We start from the raw sequence: 25054 nt of genomic DNA, 5'->3' as shown, positions 1-25054 counted from the left end.
GAGAGACAGAAAGAATTGTTAAAACTCAGGAAGCAGCTTAAATCGTCATGTACTAACATCAAAATATTTTTTTACTTGCCTGAAGCTGATGGACAAGCTCAGTGGCTTGTTTGGGGGTCTGAAATTCTTGAGGTACAGTGCGTGGCACTATTGGTTCCTGGATGGGTGTGTCTGTACTACTCTGCAGGACCTCCCGCACTATTTCAGCAGGTGACTTGAAAATGACAGGAGTCACTTTTTTGGGAGTGTCTAATTTTCTTGATGGTGGAGGGCGATAACTTTCATTATCACGAGGGAATTTAACTCTGGGACCAACTTTGGAAAAGTCTGGAAGAGGATAATTCAATTGACCCCTACCATATAGAGGGGCAGTTGAAGATTTGCTTGACCTCATCATATTGGTGTCACCTGCATTCCACGTTCTGAGTGGTGTAGATGTTGGATAGGCAGACTCTGATTGTTTGTCTTTCGACTGGTTAAAAGCTACTCTTCTGAAGTCTCCTGATGAAATGGGGGCTTGGCCTTCCATACTGTCTGTGCAAGAGGATTCTGGTAGAGTTTCATCCTCTATGCGAGGGGACACACTTAATCCACCAAGTTGATTAATAAGTTTAGAACCCCAAGAGTTAGAGATGGGATGAGGAGATGGATATAGAGAAAAGGCGGTGGGTTCATCTTCTTGAGTCCTTGGGTTTTGCAAGTAACTTTCCTCCAATGATGACATAGGAGGGTTGTCCCACTGCTCTTCGTCAGCTGTTGTTTGGCCATATTCCTCAAACCTCTCATGACTAGGACTGTCATCATAGGGAAGATCAGATTGACCTTGACTATAACTATCCGGGTCTTCCTCTTCCAATTTTCCGATGGAACTACCTCGATCCTGTTCATCTTCCGTCATGTCCAGCTGTTGGTCTCTGCTAGGAGGCCGCCAGTCTAACGGTGGTGGCAAAGATAGTGAAGTATCAGGATGTTCCTCAAGGCTTAAACCATCTGTCAAACAGAAAAGAAAATAGAGTTAAAAAGATTTGTTTAAGAACTGAGATTCTGTGCGACAACTGAGTTTTACTGTTGGTAATCATGGAGAGTTGGGTAAATGGGGATAGGAGAACAACACAATAACAACAATGAAATCAGAAATAGCTATTAGAAGCTAGTTTCTAAATTAATACACATGTTAATTAACTCACCTGTATCATGTTGATCAGTGATAATATCGCTATATCTTGAGTTTTCTATTTCCAATAAATCTTGGCTTCTCTCTTCAGCCATCTGAGAAAAACTAAATTGTTCTTCCCAGTTCTGCATGCCAGACCGGTCTTCATCTGATGGGGCTTCTGGATAGGCCATATCTTGCTCACCTAGTTGTAAAACCAACTTCTCATCTAATCCTAGTATCCGTTGTTCCAGTTGTCCAAAAGACCTTTGTTCCTCCTGGGTCAGAATATCTTGCTCATCGAATCCCAGATCCCCTTGGTCCTCCATTCCAATGACACCATTGTCATCCATATAGCTTGAAAAGTTATCATCCTCGTCTCCAGTGCCCTCCTCCACCTCCTGCCTTTCGTGGAAGTCCATGGTTAGGGAGAAATGAAATGTCTCCCCAAGGTTTTCCTCAGTGGCATGTCACCTGCAGACACGAGGCAAACAATAAAAACTAAGACACGTCTAATGGTTATTTACCCCCAAAGCCTATCCACACACTCTCCTGCACACTTCTCTTCTACCTCTTCTATAAATTCTATACGTTCCGGCACTGCGAGTATGCTACGCCAGGCTCTAGATCTTTCAGGTTTTTATTTTTTTATCAACCCACTTCCTTCCTGTTTAAATTTTACAATATATCTTTCTTTGCTATACTAACCCCTCAGCCTCTTTTCAATCACTTTCTTTGTGACATTGTCCTATACTTAACGCAACAATCACTCTTTACGTCTCTTCCTTGCCAATAAATGCCAGCTTGGATGTTCAAACCTACTAATCCCGCTCTTATTTTCTCACCCATGTTCCCTGTATCTTGAAGTCTGTTTTCTCTGTTATTGTCCAGTTCCTCTGTTATTTATCACACTATTTCTCATCTGAATTTCACAACTCCTACCCCTCCTTCAACTTCCTGCTATAGATGTGTCTCTCTGCGTAATCTGCACTATTGCTGTCTCTCATGCACCTGCGCTGCTCTGGTACGACATTATTGCACCTGCTATCTCTAGTACCTGTCTCATCTAATTTATTTCACACCTAAGTCTCTCTCTCTGCCCATTTGCTTTGTTACTGCAGTCTATCACTGCTCTTTTACAACCCGTCTGCACTCTCCTGTCACTGCATTCTGTCATACCTACTGTCTCACTTTGAAGGCACTCTTATGTTCCTGTGTTTCTCAATCAATGCTATCTCTGACTTTTGCCTGTACCCTTTACTTATAATCTTTATTAGTCTTTCTTTTCTTACGCCTTCACTGACTCCCTTATCCTCTCCCTAGTTAGTGCTGTCGTTTGTATCTCTCTCGCTCCCATGCGCTCTCTTGAGTTCTTGCTAAATAGTTCCTATTGACTCACATAAATCCTTCTCACTCTCCCGTGTGATCTCGTTAATTCTGACATTCATAAATAATGGCTCTGCATGCTCTCTCTATAATGAGACATCTTTCTTTTGTAACTGTCTCATTCCCCCACACTCACCATTGTTCCTGCTTTCTCTTATATATCTGTACCCCCCCTCTGCTCTCCCTAGTTCCTGCTGTCACTCATAGATCTCATTCGCAAATGCTCTCTCTATTTCTTGCTGTCTCTCAAGCGGTCTCATACCTCCATGCTCATTTTAGTTCCTGCTGTCTCTCATGCTTTTTTTAAACTCCCCAATGCCCTTTTCTTTTCTCTCATACATCTGCCTTGCAACCCACTAGTTCTCTCAAGCTGTCTCTCAAACTTGTCTCACTGTTCCATACTCTCAAGGTTTTGCAGTCTCTCATACCTCCGTCTCACTCCTCTATGTACCATCTTGTTCACTGCCATGTCTGTTAAGTCTCCCGGTTCAGTCAGCTGACCAAACTAAGAGCTTCTTCCGAGAACCCCCCTTCCCCTTCACCACTTCCCCAGCTAACCCCCCCTCACTTCCCCTCAGCAAACCATCCTTCACAAAAAAACAGTTTACCACAAAATCTTACGGCCTACAACCAGTGATACATGTATCCACGAATATCTGAGCTTTAAACATTTAAAGGAGACTTCACGCCACAGCTGTCTCACGTCCCAAAATCTGAAATTGTTTATGGGTCTATATGCTCACGTGTTTCAAATCTCGAGTTAAATAACATGACCTCATTAAAAAAAAAAAAAAAAAAGGGAAAAAAGAAAAGATAGAAATAAAAGCGAAAGAACACTATTTTTAGCTGAGTATGGATTTCAGTACTGAAAGGAATATATTGTTAGAGAATTAACATTTTGAGAGTCAGGAAAGTTACACAGAGGGTTGCATTATTTGTGTGCCAGTGACCCTGGGGGATAAACGTCTTTGTCTGTCCATTAGCAAAATTGCCCAACTAGGAAGAAATGGTGTAATAACTGTGATTCCAGTCACTGGGTCAGGCAGTCTGTCGTCATTAGCAGTAAAGTGACCCTAAGACAGGGGACGTCCATTAAACAATAAATATTAATAATAAAAAAAACAATCAAAAAAGGCAATATACGACTTTTCCTTTTAATATTTCTTTGTAATAATCGCCTTGAGGCCTTGCTTTGATATGGAATGTATATTTCTCAGCAGTGGTGGTGGTAGAGATTAAAAGGAGCCACGCATGTCTCATTGTGATTGGGCCTTGGAGCTAACACTCATTTTGCCACCAGGATACCAGCAAAATAACCTGGTTTGATAATATGCATATCAAAGCATTACAGTCTATTCAGGTCCTATTCATTAAAGGACCACTCTAGGCACCCAGACCACTTCAGCTTAATGAAGTGGTCTGGGTGCCAGGTCCAGCTAGGGTTAACTAATTGTTTTATAAACATAGCAGTTTCAGAGAAACTGCTATGTTTATCAATTAGTTAAGCCTTCCCCCTAATCCTCTAGTGGCTGTCTCATTGACAGCCGCTAGAGGCGCTTGCGTGATTCTCACTGTGAAAATCACAGTGAGAGCACGCAAGCGTCCATAGGAAAGCATTATGAATGCTTTCCTATGTGACCGGCTGAATGCGCGCGCAGCTCTTGCCGCGCGTGCGCATTCAGCCGACGGGGAGGAACGGAGGCGGAGAGGAGGAGGAGAGCTCCCCGCCCAGCGCTGGAAAAAGGTAAGTTTTACCCCTTTTCCCCTTTCCAGAGCCGGGCGGGAGGGGGTCCCTGAGGGTGGGGGCACCCTCAGGGCACTCTAGTGCCAGGAAAACGAGTATGCTTTCCTGGCACTAGAGTGGTCCTTTAAGCATCTAGCAGGCCATGTGAAGGGGTGATCCGGGTAAATAAACAAACAGGACAAAGCCATGTTTATTGGAGCAGGTCCTTAAAATAGTTTTCTTAGGCGTTCCATGGCAAGTAACTTTTAAAGTCCGGTTAGTGGCAAACAATGTGAAATGTTATGCCCTGCTAAAAAATATATATATATATATATATATATATATACACACACACAATTTTCCCCAGCGGTTATTAATGTATATGATCAGAAGAACGTGATCATCAATGTTTTTGCAATTATTTTTTTTCCCACTGCAGTTTTTGATACATTATCCCCATAGCAGAATGTAGACATGCCATTGTAGTGGATAGGTAGAGTTACTGGAATTTAGGACTAAGTTTAGGGGGCTTTAGAGGGACTGACAAATTAAGAACAATGCAGCCTATTTAAAAATAAGGCAAATCTAACATTTATGTAATACAGATAATATATTTCAAAGTTTAAAGGGTTTATCCCAAACACAGTCATATAGCATAGTTATAATAGCAAGATCAAAGGGTTAAATGCAAACTCAATACAGAATTGACTAATTAAAAAACAAAAAAACATGGTTTAGCTAATACTCTTATTATACAAATAACAATTATTATAGCACAACATATTCAGTAGCATTGTACAATGAAACACATACAAAACAAGTTAAGGAAAATAAAAACGAGACAAGAGGAGGGGCCAGCAGAAACAACAAAGAATTAAATGGGTTAATAAGTGTAATGAGTTAATCCCTGTAACTGGCAGGTAAGGAGTTAATATTGTCACAGGAAGCAGAGAGTTAAGAAAGAGATGTTTGGTATAAACTCTGGGAAGAAAGAGGAAGGTTTATTCTAACTGCTGGTGGAAGCTGAAAGGGGGGGGGGGGAGCAAAGGGGGAGTATAATGAATATAAAAGGGGGCTGTTAGATTAGGGGGGATCGACAGATGGGGTTTGTAGAGGGGGAGGGGAGGGGGTAAGGGGGATCAGGAATGGAAGAAACAATAGGTGTCAAGTGAAAATAGAGAGAAAGAGACTGAGTACACAGAGAGAGAGAGACTGAGCACAGAGAGAGAGAATGAGCACAGAGAGAGAGAGAAAGCACACAGAGAGAGACTGAGCACAGAGAGAGAGAGACTGAGACTGAGCACAGAGAGAGAGAATGAGCACAGAGAGAGAGAGACTGAGCACAGAGAGAGAGAGAGAGACTGAGCAGAGAGAGAGAGACTGAGACTGAGTACACAGAGAGAGAGAGACTGAGCACACAGAGAGAGACTGAGCACAGAGAGAGAGGGACAGCACACAGAGAGAGACTGAGCACAGAGAGAGAGAGACTGAGTACACAGAGAGAGAGAGCCAGAGCACACAGAGAGAGAGAGAGAGACTGAGCACAGAGAGAGAGAGCCAGAGCACACAGAGAGAGAGAGAGACTGAGCACAGAGAGAGAGAGAGAGACTGAGTACACAGAGAAACTGAGCACAGAGAGAGAGAGAGACTGAGCACAGGGAGAGAGAGAGAGAGCCAGAGCACACACAGAGAGAGAGAGAGCCAGAGCACACACAGAGAGAGAGAGAGAGCCAGAGCACACACACAGAGAGAGAGACTGATCACACACAGAGAGAGAGAGAGACTGAGCACAGAGAAAGAGAGAGCAAGAGCACACAGAGAGAGAGAGCAAGAGCACACAGAGAGAGAGACTCAGCACACACAGAGAGAGAGAGAGAGACTCAGCACACACAGAGAGACACTGAGCAGTGACTGCAGAGCTATCGGGACACAGAGGGAGAGAGCAATAGGACTGGATCAGAACCAGTAACCTGGAAATTGAGAATAAATCAGTGTACCCCAGCTCGGTCGGTTCCCAGTCACAGCTCAGCCCTGGTTGCCAGGAGAGGCTTTATACAAACCAGAGCTCAGGAGGATTTGTGTGTGTGTAGCCATAGCAACCCAACTACTCTTACTGACACAGCACCGAGTATTCTAACAGCAACCCAGCTACTCTTACTGACACAGCACCGAGTATACTAACAGCAACCCAACTACTCTTACTGACACAGCACCGAGTATTCTAACAGCAACCCAGCTACTCTTACTGACACAGCACCGAGTATTCTAACAGCAACCCAACTACTCTTACTGACACAGCACCGAGTATTCTAACAGCAACCCAGCTACTGTTACTGACACAGCACCGAGTATACTAACAGCAACCCAACTACTCTTACTAACACAGCACTGAGTATTCTAACAGCAACCCAACTACTCTTACTGACACAGCACCGAGTATTCTAAAAGCAACCCAACTACTCTTACTGACACTGCACCGAGTATTCTAACAGCAACCCAACTACTCTTACTAACACAGCACTGAGTATTCTAACAGCAACCCAACTACTCTTACTGACACAGCACCGAGTATTCCAACAGCAACCCAGCTACTCTTACTGACACAGCACCGAGTATACTAACAGCAACCCAACTACTCTTACTGACACCGCACCGAGTATTCTAACAGCAACCCAACTACTCTTACTGACACAGCACCGAGTATTCCAACAGCAACCCAGCTACTCTTACTGACACAGCACCGAGTATACTAACAGCAACCCAACTACTCTTACTGACACCGCACCGAGTATTCTAACAGCAACCCAACTACTCTTACTGACACAGCACCGAGTATTCCAACAGCAACCCAGCTACTCTTACTGACACAGCACCAAGTATACTAACAGCAACCCAACTACTCTTACTGACACCGCACCGAGTATTCTAAAAGCAACCCAACTACTCTTACTAACACAGCACTGAGTATTCTAACAGCAACCCAGCTACTCTTACTGACACAGCACCGAGTATTCTAACAGCAACCCAACTACTCTTACTGACACAGCACCGAGTATTCTAAAAGCAACCCAACTACTCTTACTAACACAGCACTGAGTATTCTAACAGTAACCCAACTACTCTTACTGACACAGCACCGAGTATTCTAACAGCAACCCAACTACTCTTACTGACACAGCACCAGTATTCTAACAGCAACCCAGCTACTCTTACTGACACAGCACCGAGTATTCTAAAAGCAACCCAACTACTCTTACTAACACAGCACTGAGTATTCTAACAGCAACCCAGCTACTCTTACTGACACAGCACTGAGTATTCTAACAGCAACCCAACTACTCTTACTGACACAGCACCGAGTATTCTAAAAGCAACCCAACTACTCTTACTAACACAGCACTGAGTATTCTAACAGCAACCCAGCTACTCTTACTGACACAGCACCGAGTATTCTAACAGCAACCCAACTACTCTTACTGACACAGCACCGAGTATTCTAAAAGCAACCCAACTACTCTTACTAACACAGCACTGAGTATTCTAACAGCAACCCAGCTACTCTTACTGACACAGCACCGAGTATTCTAACAGCAACCCAACTACTCTTACTGACACAGCACCAGTATTCTAACAGCAACCCAGCTACTCTTACTGACACAGCACCGAGTATTCCAACAGCAACCCAGCTACTCTTACTGACACAGCACCGAGTATTCTAACAGCAACCCAGCTACTCTTACTGACACAGCACCAGTATTCTAACAGCAACCCAGCTACTCTTACTGACACAGCACCGAGTATTCCAACAGCAACCCAGCTACTCTTACTGACACAGCACCGAGTATTCTAACAGCAACCCAACTACTCTTACTGACACAGCATCGAGTATACTAACAGCAACCCAACTACTCTTACTGACACAGCACTGAGTATTCTAACAGCAACCCAACTACTCTTACTGACACAGCAGCGAGTATACCAACAGCAACCCAACTACTCTTACTGACACAGCACCGAGTATTCCAACAGCAACCCAACTACTCTTACTGACACAGCACCGAGTATTCTAACAGCAACCCAACTACTCTTACTGACACAGCACCGAGTATTCTAACAGCAACCCGAATATTCTAAGAGCAACCCAACTACTCTTACTGACACAGCATCGAGTATACTAACAGAAACCCAACTACTCTTACTGACACAGCACTGTAGCCCCATGTAGCTAGAGCGCAGCTAAGCGGAAAAAGGCCTTGACAGGGGTTAGGAGGCGGGCTTAGGAGGAAGTAAGCAAGGGTTGGATTATGGGTAAGTAGGATTGGCTATTTAAATGAGCAGCCATTTTAGGTGAGTCATTCTAACTTTCTACCTGGTTGAGTTTGTGTTCACCTCGGTGTGCGCGGACTTTGCTTGGTTGGATTTTCTTTGTCTCCTCTGCAGGGCCAATGGACGACGTGGAGCGATTGCTGGAGGGGATCAGGTCGGCGGCACGGCATCAGGGTGTGGACTGGCTACGGGCACAGCTCGGCCCTGCCCTGGCGGAGGCGGCGGATCGGGACGGCGATGGCGGGAGACCGGTCAGGGCCCGGAGGCCCCCGAGGAGGCTAAGCCCGGGCACGGGGCCCGGTGAAGTTGTCCCCGGAAGCAGTGGGGTTTCGGTTGCGACCGGCAGCAGGCCCGGGAGCCGCGTGGTCGAGGCCTTGCCTCCCCGCGTGCGGACGGAGCCTCGGACGAGCACTCGGAGGCAAAAGGATGTTGTGGACGGGGGCGCTGCTGCTGTCGGGTCGGAAGTGGCCGGGCGGCCCCCTGGCGTTGCAAGACCCACGGAGGGGAGGTCTGGGCGGGCTTCCCCCCCATCGGAGAGTACCGAGGATGACGAGGCTGGATCTGGGAGACCGCATGGCCGGCCTGGGAGGCAGCAGGCAAGTGCAGGGGGCTCCGGCCGGGGCCCTCTTGGCGGGAAGGTTGTTAGGGGGAGCTCTGCCACGGAGAGAGGCGGGAGTAGGCCAGTGGGGGGTGCCCAGGCCTTAGTCCTAAGGGGGGAGGGTCCCGGGGCCCCTAAGCGTAAACGTAGATCGAAAGGTGTGAGTTCCAGGGGCGGGGGGGGGTCTTGAGAGGTGGCCAGGTCAGAGAGCGGGTCCCCCGTAGGGGGGGTGGGTAGGTCCGGGCTGTTGGGGTCTAGTCAGAAGGGGGGTAAGGGTAAAGGGGCGGTGGTGGTAGGCGCAGGAAGAGGGGTTCCGGAGGCGGTCAGTCGGGAGAACAAAGGAGGTCGGGGACCGGGATCCTCGGTAGTGGTCGGGCGGCGGGGGGGCCCGGATTCTGGGAGTGGTAGCGACAGTCCATCACCCGTTAGATCGCAGGGGTCCCGGGAGGCACGGGGGAGGTCGGGTCGGCACTGCTCCCCCTCGGATAGCTCGGCAGGGGAATGTGCGGCAGCCCCTAGGTATGGTCGGCAGGGGCGGCCTACTAGTAGAGACGGGAGGAGTCGTAGCCCCAGGGGTTCCAGGGTGCCACGTGGTGGTAGAGGTCAGCGGGAGGCTTCGGTACAGAGCAGGCGCTCCCGGGGTCGTGACGGGAGGGGTATTGATGTCCGTTACATCCTACCCAGGACTTCTTCTCCTTGTCCTAGGTCTCGGAGCCGTTCCGCCTCCTCGCAGGCTGGTCACCGGGTGGGCTCCCCGGTCGGCGAGACAGCAGCGGAAGTTCCTCTTCCTGGATGTCGGGCGATCTGCACTGCAGCCCCCACCGTCCCGGTTTCGGGGGGCTTGGCCGGTGAGTCCAGTGGGTCACTACACTCTAACGTTTTAATTACCACACTTCAGGCACTACTCCACTCATTGGGGGCGGGGGGTGACACTAGCGGCATTGGTCAGGTGTGGGCTCCAGGCGTTGTGGCTACGGGCTCTCGGGTTGGGAACTCCACGGGGCCTAGTTCGGGCGGGGACATGGTGTTGCCGCAGGAAGTAGGGGAGATTGGGAGCGAGAGGGCTGAGCTGTCCGGGGGCATTCCCGACGCGGCTAGACAGCACGCGTATGTGTCGTTTGCGGGCCCGTTGGGGGTCCATTTGAAGCAGGAAGTGAAGGATAAGATATGGAAGGGGGAGTTTTGTGAGATCTTCTCCCTCCTCCCCTTGGAGGACTTTATAGACCTCAAGGAGGAGGATAAGAAGGACGAGAAGAAGGAGGAAGAGGAGAAGAGGAAGCGGTATCGCAAGATTCCGAAATCCTTTGGGAATTGGCTGAGGGCCTTTTGTGTGCTGGCTAGCGTGCTCGGCGAGAAATCGCCGGGGTTATGCTCCTCGCTGTTTTGTTATTTGGATGGCATTTGGGAAGCGTACCGGACTTACGGGGGGTTGGCGTGGTGGCGGTATGATGAGCAGTTTAGGCAGCGGCTGGCGGCTAACCCGGGTATGCGGTGGGACCAAATGGACCTACCGCTCTGGATGAAGTTAATGATGGCGCAAAAGGCGCAGCCCTTTCAGAACTCGGCCGGCGCTAGGGGGCAGTCCGCCTCGTCGGCCGCCTTACCAAAGGGCTTATGTTGGCTCTATAATGAGGGCCAGTGCAAATGGGGGACCACCTGTCGCTTCAAGCACGAGTGCTCCGGCTGCGGAGGCGCTCATGGGCTCAACCGCTGCTTCAAGAAAGGGAAGTCCGGTGGCGCCGGTGCTGCGGCCGCGGCCGGGGGAGGGGGAGCATCCGCTTCCCCTGGGCTTAACCCCGGTGAGGCTAAGCGCGATGGAGCCATGGCTAAGCCGCTACGATAACAGGGCGGATGCCGCGGTGCTCCGGGCGGGTTTTGCGAAGGGGTTTTTCATTCCGTTTCAGGAGCGGGAGGGGGGATCGGGGAGGCTGCGTAACCTGAAGTCTGTGGCTGACTTCCCGGACGTGGTTAGGGAGAAGCTGGGCAAGGAAGTCGGGCTGGGCCGCATGGCGGGCCCATTCGCAGTGCCTCCGCTGGAAGGCCTGCGGATTTCCCCACTCGGGGTGGTTCCCAAGAAGGAGCCGGGTAAATTTAGGCTCATTCACCATCTCTCGTACCCAAAAGGAGAGTCGGTGAATGACGGTATTCATAAGGACTTGTGCTCGGTGTCTTATGCGTCTTTCGACCGGGCGGTCGATTTGGTCCGGCGGGCCGGGCGTGGGGCTCTGATGGCGAAGGTGGATATTGAGGCCGCGTTTCGGCTGCTGCCGGTCCACCGGGACTGTCATCACCTGCTGGGGTGTTTCTTCGAAGGGGACTACTTCGTGGATTTGTGCCTGCCCATGGGTTGTTCCATTTCGTGCTCCTATTTTGAGAAATTTAGCACTTTTCTCGAATGGGTGGTACGGGTGGAAGCAGGGAATCGTTTTATTGTACATTATCTAGATGATTTTCTGTGCGTGGGGCCGGCTGATTCCTTGGACTGCCTGCGCCTGCTGCGGACGGTTGAGTGGGTGGCGGGCCACTTCGGGGTTCCGCTGGCGGCGGATAAAACTGAAGGCCCGACCACGTGTTTGAGTTTCCTGGGTCTGGAGATTGACTCTGGGTTGGGTGAATGTCGGCTGCCTCGAGATAAGCTGGATAGGCTTCGAGGGGCGGTGGCTGCTGTGGCGGGGGCGCGCAAGGTTACTCTGCGGCAGCTCCAGTCTTTGATTGGGCTGCTCAATTTTGCGTGTCGGGTAATCCCGATGGGAAGGGTCTTCAGTCGCAGCCTGTCGGCTGCTACTGCGGGGGTTCGGTCTCCGCACCATTTCATCTGGGTGTCGGCGGCCATGAAGGCGGATTTGGGCATTTGGGATGCCTTCTTGCGGGATTTTAATGGGACAGTGTTGTTCAGGCAGGAGGGCCAGTCATCGGCCGAGCTTGAGCTTTTCACGGATGCATCGGGCAGCGTGGGTTTTGGGGCATACTTTGGTGGCTGCTGGTGTGCGGAGAGGTGGCCGGACTCTTGGGGTTCGAGCCCTCTTATGCGCAACTTGGCTTTCCTTGAGTTATTCCCGTTAGTGGTTGCGATGGCACTATGGGGCGACAGGCTGCGTGATCGGAAAGTGGTCTTTTTCTCGGATAACATGGCGGTGGTTCACGCGGTGAATCGTCAGTCTGCGGCCTCAAGGCCGGTGGTTAGGCTGCTTAGGCGACTGGTATTGCTGTGTATGTCTCGGAATGTTGTTTTTCGCGCGCGGCATGTTCCCGGTTATTTGAATGAGGTGGCTGATGCTCTGTCTCGTTTTCAGTGGTCCCGATTCTGGCTGGTGGCGCCGGGGGCTTCGAAGGACGGGCAGGCTTGCCCGGACGAGATTTGGCAGCTGGGAACATCCTGCTTGGAGGACTTGTGAAGGCTTCCCTGGCGCCGGCCACTTGGGCCTCGTACAGTAAGGTTTGGGGCCTGTGGGAGCGGTCGCTGGACGGGCTGGCCATGGACAACGGGGAGGCCCTGCGGGATGCTTTCCTGTGGTACACTTGTCAGTTGCTGGCAAAAGGGGCGTCGCCTGCCATGGTGGACAGGTCCATGGCGGCGATGGCGTTTTGGTTCAGATGGCATGGGAAGGAGGACTTTACTAAGACCTTCATTATCAGGCAGGCCCTGAAGGGCTATCGCAAGGGACGCAGGTCGCCGGATACCAGGCGCCCGGTGTCGGTTCGACTACTGGGGGATTTGGTGGGTTTGTTGCCCGAAATCTGTTTCGATGGGTTCGAGGCTTCACTGTTCAAGGTGGCGTTTATTTTGGCGTTTTTTGGGGCATTCCGTATTGGGGAACTGGTGAGTGCTAATAAGAGGGTACAAAGGGGGCCTGCAATTTTCGGGGGTTCGTGTCTTGGATGGGAAGGTGGTAGTGCACCTCGGCAGATCCAAAACGGACGTCCGCGGCGTGGGCCGGGACGTGGCACTGGGGGCCTTGCCGGGCTCGGCTTTGTGCCGTTGGCTGCTACGGCAGAGTACATGGCGCGGAGGCCAGCGATGGGGGGTTCCTTGTTGGTGCATGCCGACGGATCCTCCCTCTCTCGGTTTCAGTTCACGAAAGTTTTTCGGTTGGGCTTGGGCAAGTTGGGGCTTCGTGCTGAACGATTTGGAACGCACTCGTTCCGTATTGGGGCTGCCACGGAGGCGGCTCGGTTGGGATTGGGGGACGAGGTGGTGAAGCGGATCGGGAGGTGGGAATCGGTAAGATTCCGTTCCTATGTCCGATTGGGTCTGTTGGAATAATGAGTTTGGGGACCGTTTTATGCAAAAAAATATATATATATATGTTGGGGATGAGAGACTTGTAACTGGCTGTACTGAAATGGTTCACTGTGTTAATTGGGCTGGGGTGGGGGTCTCTGTCGGACTTCCCTCATCATTTGTTTTTTCCCCCCAGGACGTGAGGCATGGATCGTGGGCCATTCGTTTGTCTTCTGGGCCGAGAGGAGGGCCGCAGCTCGAGCGCAAGGCCAGCAGCTGGGTTTTCCGAGAGGCCAGTTGGCAATTCGCTGGTTTGGGTATCGGGGTTTCTGCTGGGGGGATGTTTGTGGTAAACTGTTTGGGATGCTGGCGGCGGGATACACGCCAGACTTACTGGTCCTGCATATTGGGGGTAATGACCTGGGCCTTACGCCGCAACGACGGCTGGTGAAGTGGATGAAGCAGGACATCAATAAGTTGAGGGGCCTGCTTCCGGGGGTCATGTTGGTTTGGTCGGAGATTGTCCCGAGGCGCCGGTGGCGGCACGCTCGGGATCCGTTAGCTATGGATAGGTGCAGGAAGAAGGTGAATAGCTTGATGGCAAGCTTTGTGCGGAAGGTAGGGGGTGTGGTAGTGAGGCACCTTGAGCTGGAGGAAGGGTTGCCAGGATACTACCGCTCGGATGGTGTTCACCTCTCGGAGGTGGGTTTGGACCTGCTCAACTTGGGTTGGCAGGATGGTATCCGGATGGCTCTGTTTCTTCGGGGTGGCGGAGCTCAGACAGCTTAAGGGGTCAAGGTCTGAGCTTGTGGCGGGACGGGGAGCCGAAGGAGAGGAAATAGGCTCCCCTGGATGAACGTGAGGTGGAATAACAGATTGTGGTCATCGGTGGTTGAGAGGTTTCGAGTCCTGGAGGTGACTCAGAACCTGGTGGGGCAGGGGTATCCGGGTATACCCCTGCCGTGGTTAATGGTTGGTTGGCACTTTGGAATGTTGGTGTATGTTATAAATATGTTATAAATATGTATAGGTGTTATTATATGGGGGTCATTGCCTTTTGTATGGTAGCCGAAGGAACAGGATGCGAGGGGGCGGAGTATGGGGGGCAATGACCCATGTTAAAATATGTTAATTTATTATTGTTATTATTATTATTATTATTATTATTATTATAATTATTGGTTAATAAAGCTGTGGACAAATTTCCCCATAATACTTAGTGTCCGTGTGTTATTGGGTTAGGTTATGGGGGTGGTTTGTCCTGGATTCCGACTGCCCAAATGGCGACTATACACCTGTCATGAGTATTCCAACAGCAACCCAGCTACTCTTACTGACACAGCACCGAGTATTCTAACAGCAACCCAACTACTCTTACTGACACATCACCGAGTATACTAACAGCAACCCAACTACTCTTACTGACACAGCACTGAGTATTCCAACAGTAACCCAGCTACTCTTACTGACACAGCACCGAGTATTCCAACAGCAACCCAGCTACTGTTACTGACACAGCACCGAGTATTCCAACAGCAACCCAGCTACTGTTACTGACACAGCACTGAGTATTCTGACAGCAACCCAGCTACTCTTACTGACACAGCACCGAGTATTCTAACAGCAACCCAATTACTGTTACTGACACAGCACGAGTATTCTAACAGCAACCCAGCTACTCTTACTGACACAGCACCGAGTATTCTAACAGCAACCCAGCTACTCTTACTGACACAGCACCGAGAATTCTAACAGCAACCCAGCTACTGTTACTGACACAGCACCGAGTATTCTAACAGCAACCCATCCACTCTTACTGACACAGCACCGAGTATACTAACAGCAACCCAACTACTCTTACTGACACAGCACCGAGTATTCAAACAGCAACCCAACTACTCTTACTGACACAGCACCGAGTATTCAAACAGCAACCCAACTACTCTTACTGACACAGCACCGAGTATTCCAACAGCAACCCAACTACTCTTCCTGACACAGCACTGAGTATTCTAACAGCAACCCTAATATATATAAGGAAAAAATTTCTTAGGCGAGTCCTGAACTAACAATTAAACGTAATTCTTTGAGTATTTTTCTAAATCATTACACATATGCCATATGTGCCTCAAAAAAGCTTGCCAGTGTCATATGTGTCCCCAAACAGGCTGCCAGTGCCATCTCTGTGACATCACTCTGCCTTCAGCACCTCTGTGCCACCTGTATGCCCCCAGCAGCTCTGTGCAATCTCCCTGCCCCCAACATTTCTGTGCCAATCTGTCAGCCCCTTACTCAGGCAACTTACTCAGGCACCCTGATTGCACCCTCAGCAGTTGCTCTAAAATTGCGGATTTATTTTAACCCTTAATGATGTATGACGGACCCGGTCTCTCATGCTGGGGAAGCACTTAACGACGGATGACGGTCCTGGTCCGTCATTCGCTAAAATTAACCCCAGATCGCCGCAACTGCGGCGATCACAGGGTTAACGCTCCTCTGGTCTGCCTCGGTATTCGAGGCAGATCGGGAGAACCCAATCGCGCTGTCCCTGCAGCTGTAATCGCTCTGGCAGGCTGTAAGAGCGAGCACATGTGCTGCAGGGACTCCTGGTCTACCTCCCTGCGCTTCCGCGGTCAGTGTGAAGTGCAGGGAAATGGATGAGTGCTGCTGATCTTCTCCCTGTAAAAAAAATAAAGTAAAAGTTAAATCTCACCCCTTCCCCCTGCTTTATTAAAATTAACCCCTCCACTGCCATTTGATCACTGACTACAGTGATCAAAATACAGATCAGGGTATTTTACTATAATCTGAGGGTTACCTTTTATTTTTTCTAACCCTCAGGGGTTACATTTATTTTAATAATTAATTTAAATATTTTAAAATTATATATATAGCTAGCTGGGGTCAGTGGAAGTTAGTGGGGAATCGGAGAATTTGGTGTTAGACTAGCTAGGGGTTAACGTAAAAAAACATTTAAAAAAAAAAAAGCTTTAAAAGGTTTTTAAAAAATGTTTTACTAACGTTTAAAAAAAGTTTTAAAAAAAAACACTCTCCCCTTTACCCATTCCTAATAAAAATTAACCCCTTCCCTGCTAGTTGATCACTGCTTACGGTGAACACAGTATAATACTGTGATCTGTATTTTGATTTGATTTTTTTTTTTAACCCTTAGGGGTTCAATTTATTTCATTCATTAATTTAAATATTTTAAAATGATATATTTTGCTAGCTGGGGTGGGTGGGAGTTATGGGAAATTTGGGAATTTACTGTTAGTGCTGCTTACTGCTAGTTAGGGGTTAACGGTAAAAAAAAAGTTTCGAAACATTTTAAAAGTGTAAAAAAAGTTTTAAGAAAGTTTAAAAAAGTAAATAAAATTAATAAGTAAACAAACACATTTCAAAAAAAGTTTTAAAAACTAAAAAAAATACATAAAAAAATGCTTATTACCACTACAACTGGAACAAACTAGCAAAAAAAATGATCCCACACTAAGGTTCAAAATATGCCTTTTTAAATACCCTGGGATGTCTTCTTTAAAAAAATGGTACGCCTTTATGGTGTTGTTGGAGTATGTTGCTTGCTGAAGTGCTCCAGAATGGAACATGGAGCCATCAAAACCATCTATGAAAATTCACATTTAAAAACCTGAATTTGTCACGTCTCTTTTACAGCACTGTAACTTCACAAAATAGTGTCTAGGACGGTCATACATTGGGCATATTGTTTTACTCATAAGATGTAACTGAGCATAATTTGGGGGATTTTATGACAGTGGCACAAATAAAGTGTAAGAAATACTCCGCAAAAATGCAACATGTATGTAAAAATTCAATTTTTCTCCTTAACCACAAACACTGACATAAATTGGTGAAACAATGGTGACAAGTTAAGGCACAATGTACACCATACAAGTTACCCTGGGGTGTCTGCTTTCTCAAATGGAAGCCCTTTGTTGGTTTATTATAACATTTAAACTGTTATAATGCCACAAATAGAGACATAGGCCTGTCAAATCCATCTATGAAAATTCTAACTATAGAAACTGAAATAGCCTTGTCTCTTATATGGCATTGTAGCTTCACAGAATAGTGCTGAAGGCATACAATGGGGGGTATCGTCATAATCAGCAGATGTAGCTGAACACAATATGGGGTTCTGTACAGGAATAGCACACACCAGATTTGCGAAATACACATTACAAAAACCTTGTTATATGTGTATATGCCAAAATAGAGAAAAACACAATTTTACTCCAATATTTAGCAGAGATTGGCGATGAAATGGCTACTTTATATAAATATATACTTGTGTGTGGCAATTTTGTTTTTTTGTGATGGCTACTAAACTTACAAGACAAACATATCAACTTCTAAAATTGTTTCACATTAACATTTTATTTTAGTCCTTGTATTTTGTGACCTGTAACTTTCAAAATAAGCGGAAATCCTATACATATGATGTACTCTATAAATCAAGACACATATATTAATTTATTTTGAATAAATTCAGTCCAACTACCTTGACATATTAAGGAAAGTTTGGTAATGAGGCTGAAATGGTGAATAAATGCTGTTCCACTGCTATTTTGAAGTTCTAGGAGTGTGCACTTTGAATATGTTATTGTGCTGGACTGTGTAGTGTACCTAGAAACAAGACTGGGCCAATATGTGCTTATTACATATACAGTTTGTTATATATTAATGATATCTATGTGTGCATTATTCATATATACAAGTCTATTATTGCATGTGTAAATATTATAGGCACACTTAAAAAAACAACAATAACAATATATATATATATATATATATATATATATTACTAATATACACATTAATTACATATACTAATATACATACTAATATACACATTAATTACACACACATATATATATATATATATATATATATATATTCAGGTGGAAGGGGTTTTCATCCACACTATTTTGGTTTATATATATATGTAATTCATATTATGACAGTAATATATATATATATATATATATATAAACAGTAGAAAAATCCTTGCACTCAGCATGAGACAAACACACAAAAACACACAAAAAATGTGTCTTCACCTGTCTTTCTCTTAACCCCCTTTTGGTTGCCCCCATTTTGTGTTTCTTATTCCCTCTTTTGATTGTCTTGCCTGCTGTAGTATATCTTGTCTTCCATTTTTCCCCTTGTGTGTCTCTTACAACCCCTTTTTGTATCTTTTATTTCTTCCCAGCTCTTTTGTGCGTCTCTTTTTACCCTTCTTAGCCCTCTGTATGTCTTTTTCCCCCAAGTCCCTTTTGTGCGTCTTTTAGTGCCAGCTTCTTTGGCTCTCCCCTCCCAATGCCCCTCTTTATGTCTCTGATCCACCAGCCCTTCTGTGTGTCTTATTCTATCTGTCCCCAGCCAAGCTATGTGTCTATTTTCCCCCCAGCCACTCTGTGTGTCTCTTTCTCCCTCCTCAGCCCCTCTGTGTGTCTCTTTCTCCCCCAGCCCCTATGTGTGTCTCTTTCTCCCCATCCCTCTGTGTGTCTCTTTCTCCCCATCCCTCTGTGTGTCTCTTTCTCCCCAGCACCTATGTGTCTCTTTCTTCCCCAGCCCCTATGTTTGTCTCTTGCTCCCCAGCCCCTCTGTGTGTCTCTTTGTCTCCCCAAACCCTCTGTGTGTATCTTTGTCCCCCAGCTCCTCTGTATTTCTATTTGCCCCCCCCCCCAACAAACCTGTGTGTCTCGTTGTCTCTCCTCAGCCCCTGTGTGTGTCTTTGTCTCTCCCCAGCCCCTCTGTGTGTCTCTTTCCCCATCCCTCTGTGTGTCTCTTTCTCCCTCCCTTCTGTGTGTCTCTCCCCCCACTCGCCCGGGGCAGCACCATGCATTACATTAGATGTGGCCGCAATGTAACTATTAAACGTGGCCGGCCCCCTCTGAGAATGCCTCCAGACTGACCACCAGTCGCAAAATATATTGGTTATGCTGCTGGTACATTCCTAATTCTGGCACCAGATGGATTACCAGCCATGCCAGTAAAATACCGGCTGGTATTTTGGCAACCTGACCAGTATGGCTATAATTTTGAGGCCTGGGGGGGTAATTGTCCCATGGAACTGTCGCTGGAGATAGCCATGCCTCCTCGATGAGGTGGGAGGCGGAGATGAGCAGTACCGAGGGAGTCTTGGCTATGGAAAAAGGTTAGTTAGGCCTGTATATAACAATGGGTAGGGACACCATAGCGTTAGCAATACAGGTTTATATTCCTAACGCTATAGTATTCCTTTAAATGGTTAACACTTAGGTTCAGCTCATTCACAAAATTCCCAGGTATGTGAGTAAGTGTTTATACCTCTTATACTCCTTAATCTACATAAAAACTCTCTGACTGTCACATTCTGCTTGTCCTATACACCACAGTCTGTCAATCATACCTGTCAAGCTCTCTGATGAGCTGTTGAACCCGATAGTTCGATCCATACTGCAGAACCTTTTCCTGTTCTATTCCAGTTTTAACTCTAATTTCCTCTTTCGTTTCCCTTCCTCGTGTCTCCAATCCCACCTCCTGTTCCACCTTCCTCCCTGATTTAATCCTCTCCTCTACACACGTTTACTCATCCTTCCACCTCCTGGCATTCATCCTGGAATTTCCTGTGTAGAGACACTGTATTTTCATAGAGACACATTTCTTTGCCCTCAAGGGCTGTGTTATAGGAGATCTTAGTAAGGAAATGTTCAGTATCATAGAGGGCAGTGCATCACAATTTAAAGAGGAATCATCACACATTACACTCATTTCATAAAACATTGAACACCTGTAACCTGTGTTAACATTTTATTTTTCAACCATTTATTTTATTTTAAATTAAAATTAGAGACTTGGAAAATTATAACATAATTCAGTTCAGTCCAGACACAGCCAGGGCACAAAATGCTGACTGCCAGGTGCAAAGGACAGAGCTTAGAACAATGATTGACAGGGAGCTAAGATGGAGGCACTCTTGATTGATTTTACTTTTGGTTATGGGCCTGCCGTATAAAGAGATGTGGTTTTTTTTTCACACTTTAAAAATACTTATTTGTTAACGGAAAGGTATATGTAAACATAATACAAAAATCCTGAGAAGTGATGGTCGTCCCTCTAAGAGCATAAAAATGTAAATCTATATGCTAAAATTTTGAAAGCTTTACATTGGTATTTGTTTCGAAAAAAGTTTTATTGAAATTTTAGAGCAGAAAAATAAAATAGTAGTGAAAAGTGGTGAAAACTACATTTGGAAAAAGTTAGGTCGAAATAATTTAGCTTGAAAAATTATCTAACGTAGCTATACATTCAAATTTGGCTATTTTGCCTAAAATGTGCAATTTAGTTTTTCAACGAACCACTATTTTTTTTTTGTTTGGTAACTAAACATCTGGTATAATACTGGTTTGCCCCTAGAATATATCCCAAACTAAATAATTGCACATGTCTGTATTAGTTGTCTCTAATCTATTAATTATGATGATGTATATGTAATATACATATATTGTCAACACGAAACAGTAGCGACGGAGCGTAGTTAACAAATTAAAGAGGCCATGACTATTCTGGGCTGCAGGAGGTGGACAGGTAAGGACAGCTGAGGGATCCTTGATGCTGGAAAAAAGTGAATACATCTCAATTTCTTAAAATTTTAAAGCAGTCGAGGGAGGCCTAAATAATAGTAGGGACAAGGACACTATAGCGTTAGGAATACAAATATGTATTTCTAATGCTTTAGTGTTCCTTTAACTGATCATTACAAATACACCTGTACACTGTTCCCCAAATATGCCTAATTTGAGCATGCTTAAAGAAACATACACACATATTAAAGGAACGCTATAGTCACCTGAACAATGTTTAGCTTAATGAAGCAGTTTTAGTCTATAGATCAAGGCCCAGAGGAGGCGGGCTGAAAGCTAGCCGGATAGGAGGCATGTGTGGGTGTGGTGGGTGTGGGTGTAAAATGGGTGTGGCATTTAGGTTAAGGGTTTGGGTGGGGTTGTATAAATAACGGACATTTTGTCCCCTTCACCTCAGCCATCTTAAAATAACGGCAAGGTGACAATCTCTCCCCCTGTTTCCTATCATTGTGTTACTTTTGCTTACCCCACGGCCAGAAGCATGGATATTGACGGAATCCTTGCTGCTCTTCGGGCTGAGGCCCTCCAGGACGGTGGCCGGCACCTGCAGGCCCAGCTGGTAAGGCTGCAGGGTGCCTCCCTGGTAGCTGCTCCCTCTGTCGGCAGCCAGGGTACTCCGCGCCGCCGGGCGCGTCCTCCTACCCGTTATAGCCCACGCTATAGTCACCTGAACAATGTTTAGCTTAATGAAGCAGTTTTAGTCTATAGATCATGTTCTGATGTTTCACTGCTCAATTCACTGTCATTTAGGAGTCAAATCACTTTGTTTCATTTAGGAGTCAAATCACCTCCCCTGGATCTGATTGACAGAGCCTCCATAAAACAAAAAAATGGTTTTACGTTCAATCAGATGTAATTTACCTCTGACCCCGCGGCTCTCGCGAGACTTGCAGTGGGAGCTGACCGGACCGGAGGTGAGAGAAGGGAGCTGACAGGAGCTGCAGGAAAGGTAAGTAAACGCTTCCTGCCAGCCCCCAACAGCCCCTTGTCTGTATTATGGCAATGTAAGTTGCCATAATACAGACACTCACTCGAGTATAAGACAAGTGGGGGGTTTTCAGCACAAAAAATGTGCTGAAAAACTTGTCTTATACTCGAGTATGTACGGTAAACAGAATTTACAGGAAATGTTTAGGAAGGCTGTGCAAGTCACATGCAGGGAGGTGTGACTAGGGTTCATAAACAAAGTGATTTAACTCCTAAATGGCAGATAATTGAGCAGTGAGACTGCAGGGGCATGATCTATACACCAAAGCGGTTTCATTAAGCTAAAGTTTTTTTAGTGACTATAGTATCCCTTTAATGTCTATCTGGAACAAAACAAGTTAATGACACTTGTCATCTATTATAATTACTATTGCACTATAATTGGGGTTTAACAGGTGGGTCAAAGCATTTCAAGATCAATCCATTTTGTGTGTTGACTAACCTGGCGAACTTGTACAGAACTTGAGATTGTGTAAATAATAGTGACTAAAGTTAAGGTGGTTTTAAGTTGGTAGCGATTCCTAAATTTAGTGCCATTGCAAAAAAAATAAGTTGTGCCATTTTTGGATTTCAATTATTTGAAAACATTCATGCAATGCCGTCCGAAATTCAAACACAGTTATGAAAGAATACCAATACTGGATTGTGATCACACCCATTGTGCCTCTTTGCACACTTGACGTGTCTTTGCCAAATTTATTGTCTATCTCATTGAACAATTTCGGATTCTCTTGGCCTATATCTAGTTTACTTTATATTACTTCAGTTCCTTCTACAAGGTTGGCCAAGGTCACGTTCCCTTCATTTGTTAATGAAAACTTGATCCCTTTTCAAGGATACCTTAGTAGTATTTTGCCTACATTTACAGATTTACCAAGATACATTGTCAGTGATACCTCTGTTTATTAAAGAATGAAGTATGCTCATTTTATGTGATTCACTTTATAAATGTCCCTGTAATGTGAATCCAGAATCACATTATCTTTTTGTCTTATAACCTAATATGTGGTCTCGTTATGTGTATATACATATACATTTTGCTCGCAGTATCCTAATATGTTTGTAACTTTATTTGTGGTCTCCATGAGATCTATAATAAGTCTTTTTTTTATCCAGATATGTGTGTTCCCTTGAGAGCCCTGATACCTGCAATGTAATTATCTGTATTATCTTGATATCCCATGTCTTGTAAGAGCCTTGATAACGTCAATATGTTTGCCTTTTATCCAGATATTTTCTCTCCTCTCATAGTCCCGATAGGTGAATTATGTTTATATATTATTCATATATCTGATCTCCTATAAATAGCCTGATAGTTTTATCATGTTTATCCACATATGTTATCGCCCATTCCCTTTCCATACCTGTTATCTCTGATCTGTTTTTCCTATGCTATCCTAATTTCTAGTCTGTCCTCAGACACCTGATGCCTGTTATATTTTCATCTAGCTATCTTGACTCCTGGTCTCCTAGATACCAGCTATACCTGTCTGTTATCTTGTTTCTGGGTTGCAAACAGCACAATTAACACTTTTGTGATATTTCTAGAATCCTGAATTCTCCCTTTTTGTGAATTCCCTGTGGGATATTTCAGTAACTGCCTGGGGTGTCACCCTGGGTTAAAAGGAAAAAAATGATAATATTGGACCAGTGAAGGCCCTAAGGAGAGAGTAACAATGAAAAGGAGAGGATGCCCTACCTTTATTACTTCTAAGGATGAAAGAATAGCGGGTAAAAAAAATAGTGTAGAGGGGGAATTACACTTATACAGCTGGTAAGTAAGGTACATGTATAAAAGAGCTAAGGTCCAACTAGACAGACACACAATGTGTCTAAAAAATCCAAATAATGTCGGAACCCCTAGCTCCACACACTCCCAGCGTGTAAACTAGAGGCAGGTATAGCTAAAGGTAAAAATCACAGGGAGGAAGATGGAGGAACTGAGCCTCAATAACCATAAACTAAAAAAGGCTACTGAAAAGAATCGATCCCTGTGTTACCTCGGCACCGTGGACTAACCACTAATGCCTACCTGAACCAGTCTCTCTGCCTAAAACGAAATAAAAATAAACTAGTGCATACTAAATTAAAGTGCTACAATGTGAAGTGAAAACAAAAAAACAGAGAGCTCGAAGCGCGTTTCGCCGTCATCCCCCATCCTCAGTGAGAGTAACGGTGGGTGTGTTTTTGGAGCTAATCCACCAGCCCCTTATCCTTGTCTTTTGGGGCTCCTGGATCAACTCCTTTTCCCCTATTAATTTATTTTACCTCTTATAGTCACCCTGGGTTAGATTGTGAATTATCTTATCATTAAAGGGTTTGAGTGCTTTGTGGTTCAACTGAATGTTTTTCTCACTGCTGTGCATAATAGAATAAAGTTTTCTTCTGAAATCAGTGTTGCTAATTGCTTCTGACCTCAGTTCAGAATTCATTGTCCATTAATGTATTTTTATCTTGGCAATGTGGCCGTGCAATGTGGAGTTTTGAACCGATGTGGGAGATGGTTTACTTTCAGACTGATCCACACAGGCCATACCCTGCATGTTGAAGAAACTGGTCTTTTTTACCCACCTAGCAACACCTTTAACTTCACCACTGCCACCTCATTAAGATGACCATTAGTAGAAAGCCATTGGGTCCAGCATTTATAGCATATTTTTAAATGACGTTTTATTTGCTGATAAAAATATTAGTAAAGGACGATTTGTTTTCAAGCCCAGTTTCTCTTAGAAAATGTCAACTCATACTGGATGGACCCAATCCTCATATTTGTTTGAATATATATATATATATTTCATAAAATGTGCTAATAAAAATAAGTGCTAAGGTTCACGTCTGAGTGTCTTTTGAAGGCCAGTGAGACTCCCACCTCCTGTCCAGAGAAGGATCAAGATACCAAAGGTCTCTAGGCAGTTTACCAATTTGGGGCACACCTTCATTCTTCATATAGAGTAGGTTAATGGGGACAAGCAAATTCATTGTTCCGGGGCCCCGTCTAACCTTTGGGCTCTAG

General features: G+C 45.8%; 1 protein-coding gene across 4 annotated transcripts in view; it reads right to left on the bottom strand.

Annotated features, from left to right (window-relative positions):
• Nucleotides 1–19889, bottom strand: part of AKNA (AT-hook transcription factor) — a 51296-nt gene extending 31407 nt beyond the window's left edge. For 2 of the 4 annotated variants that reach the window (XM_063432692.1, XM_063432696.1), the window contains exons 1-3: nt 6260–6309; nt 1188–1627; nt 80–990 (exon numbers count right to left, since the gene is read on the bottom strand). In XM_063432692.1, coding sequence (XP_063288762.1) covers nt 80–990; nt 1188–1575 — 1299 coding nt within the window. In that variant the 5' untranslated portion in view covers nt 1576–1627; nt 6260–6309. Of the gene's footprint in view, nt 1–79; nt 991–1187; nt 1628–2967; nt 3037–6259; nt 6310–19820 lie in introns of those variants that run through there. The other 2 variants (XM_063432695.1, XM_063432694.1) reach the window with 2 other exon arrangements.
• Nucleotides 19890–25054: the final 5165 nt, after the last annotated feature.

Source organism: Pelobates fuscus, chromosome 9 (genome assembly GCF_036172605.1).
Source record: "Pelobates fuscus isolate aPelFus1 chromosome 9, aPelFus1.pri, whole genome shotgun sequence".
Classification (NCBI taxonomy): domain Eukaryota; kingdom Metazoa; phylum Chordata; class Amphibia; order Anura; family Pelobatidae; genus Pelobates; species Pelobates fuscus.
Note: the sequence above shows the minus strand (reverse complement) of the source record. Positions and strands in the feature narration are given on the sequence as shown.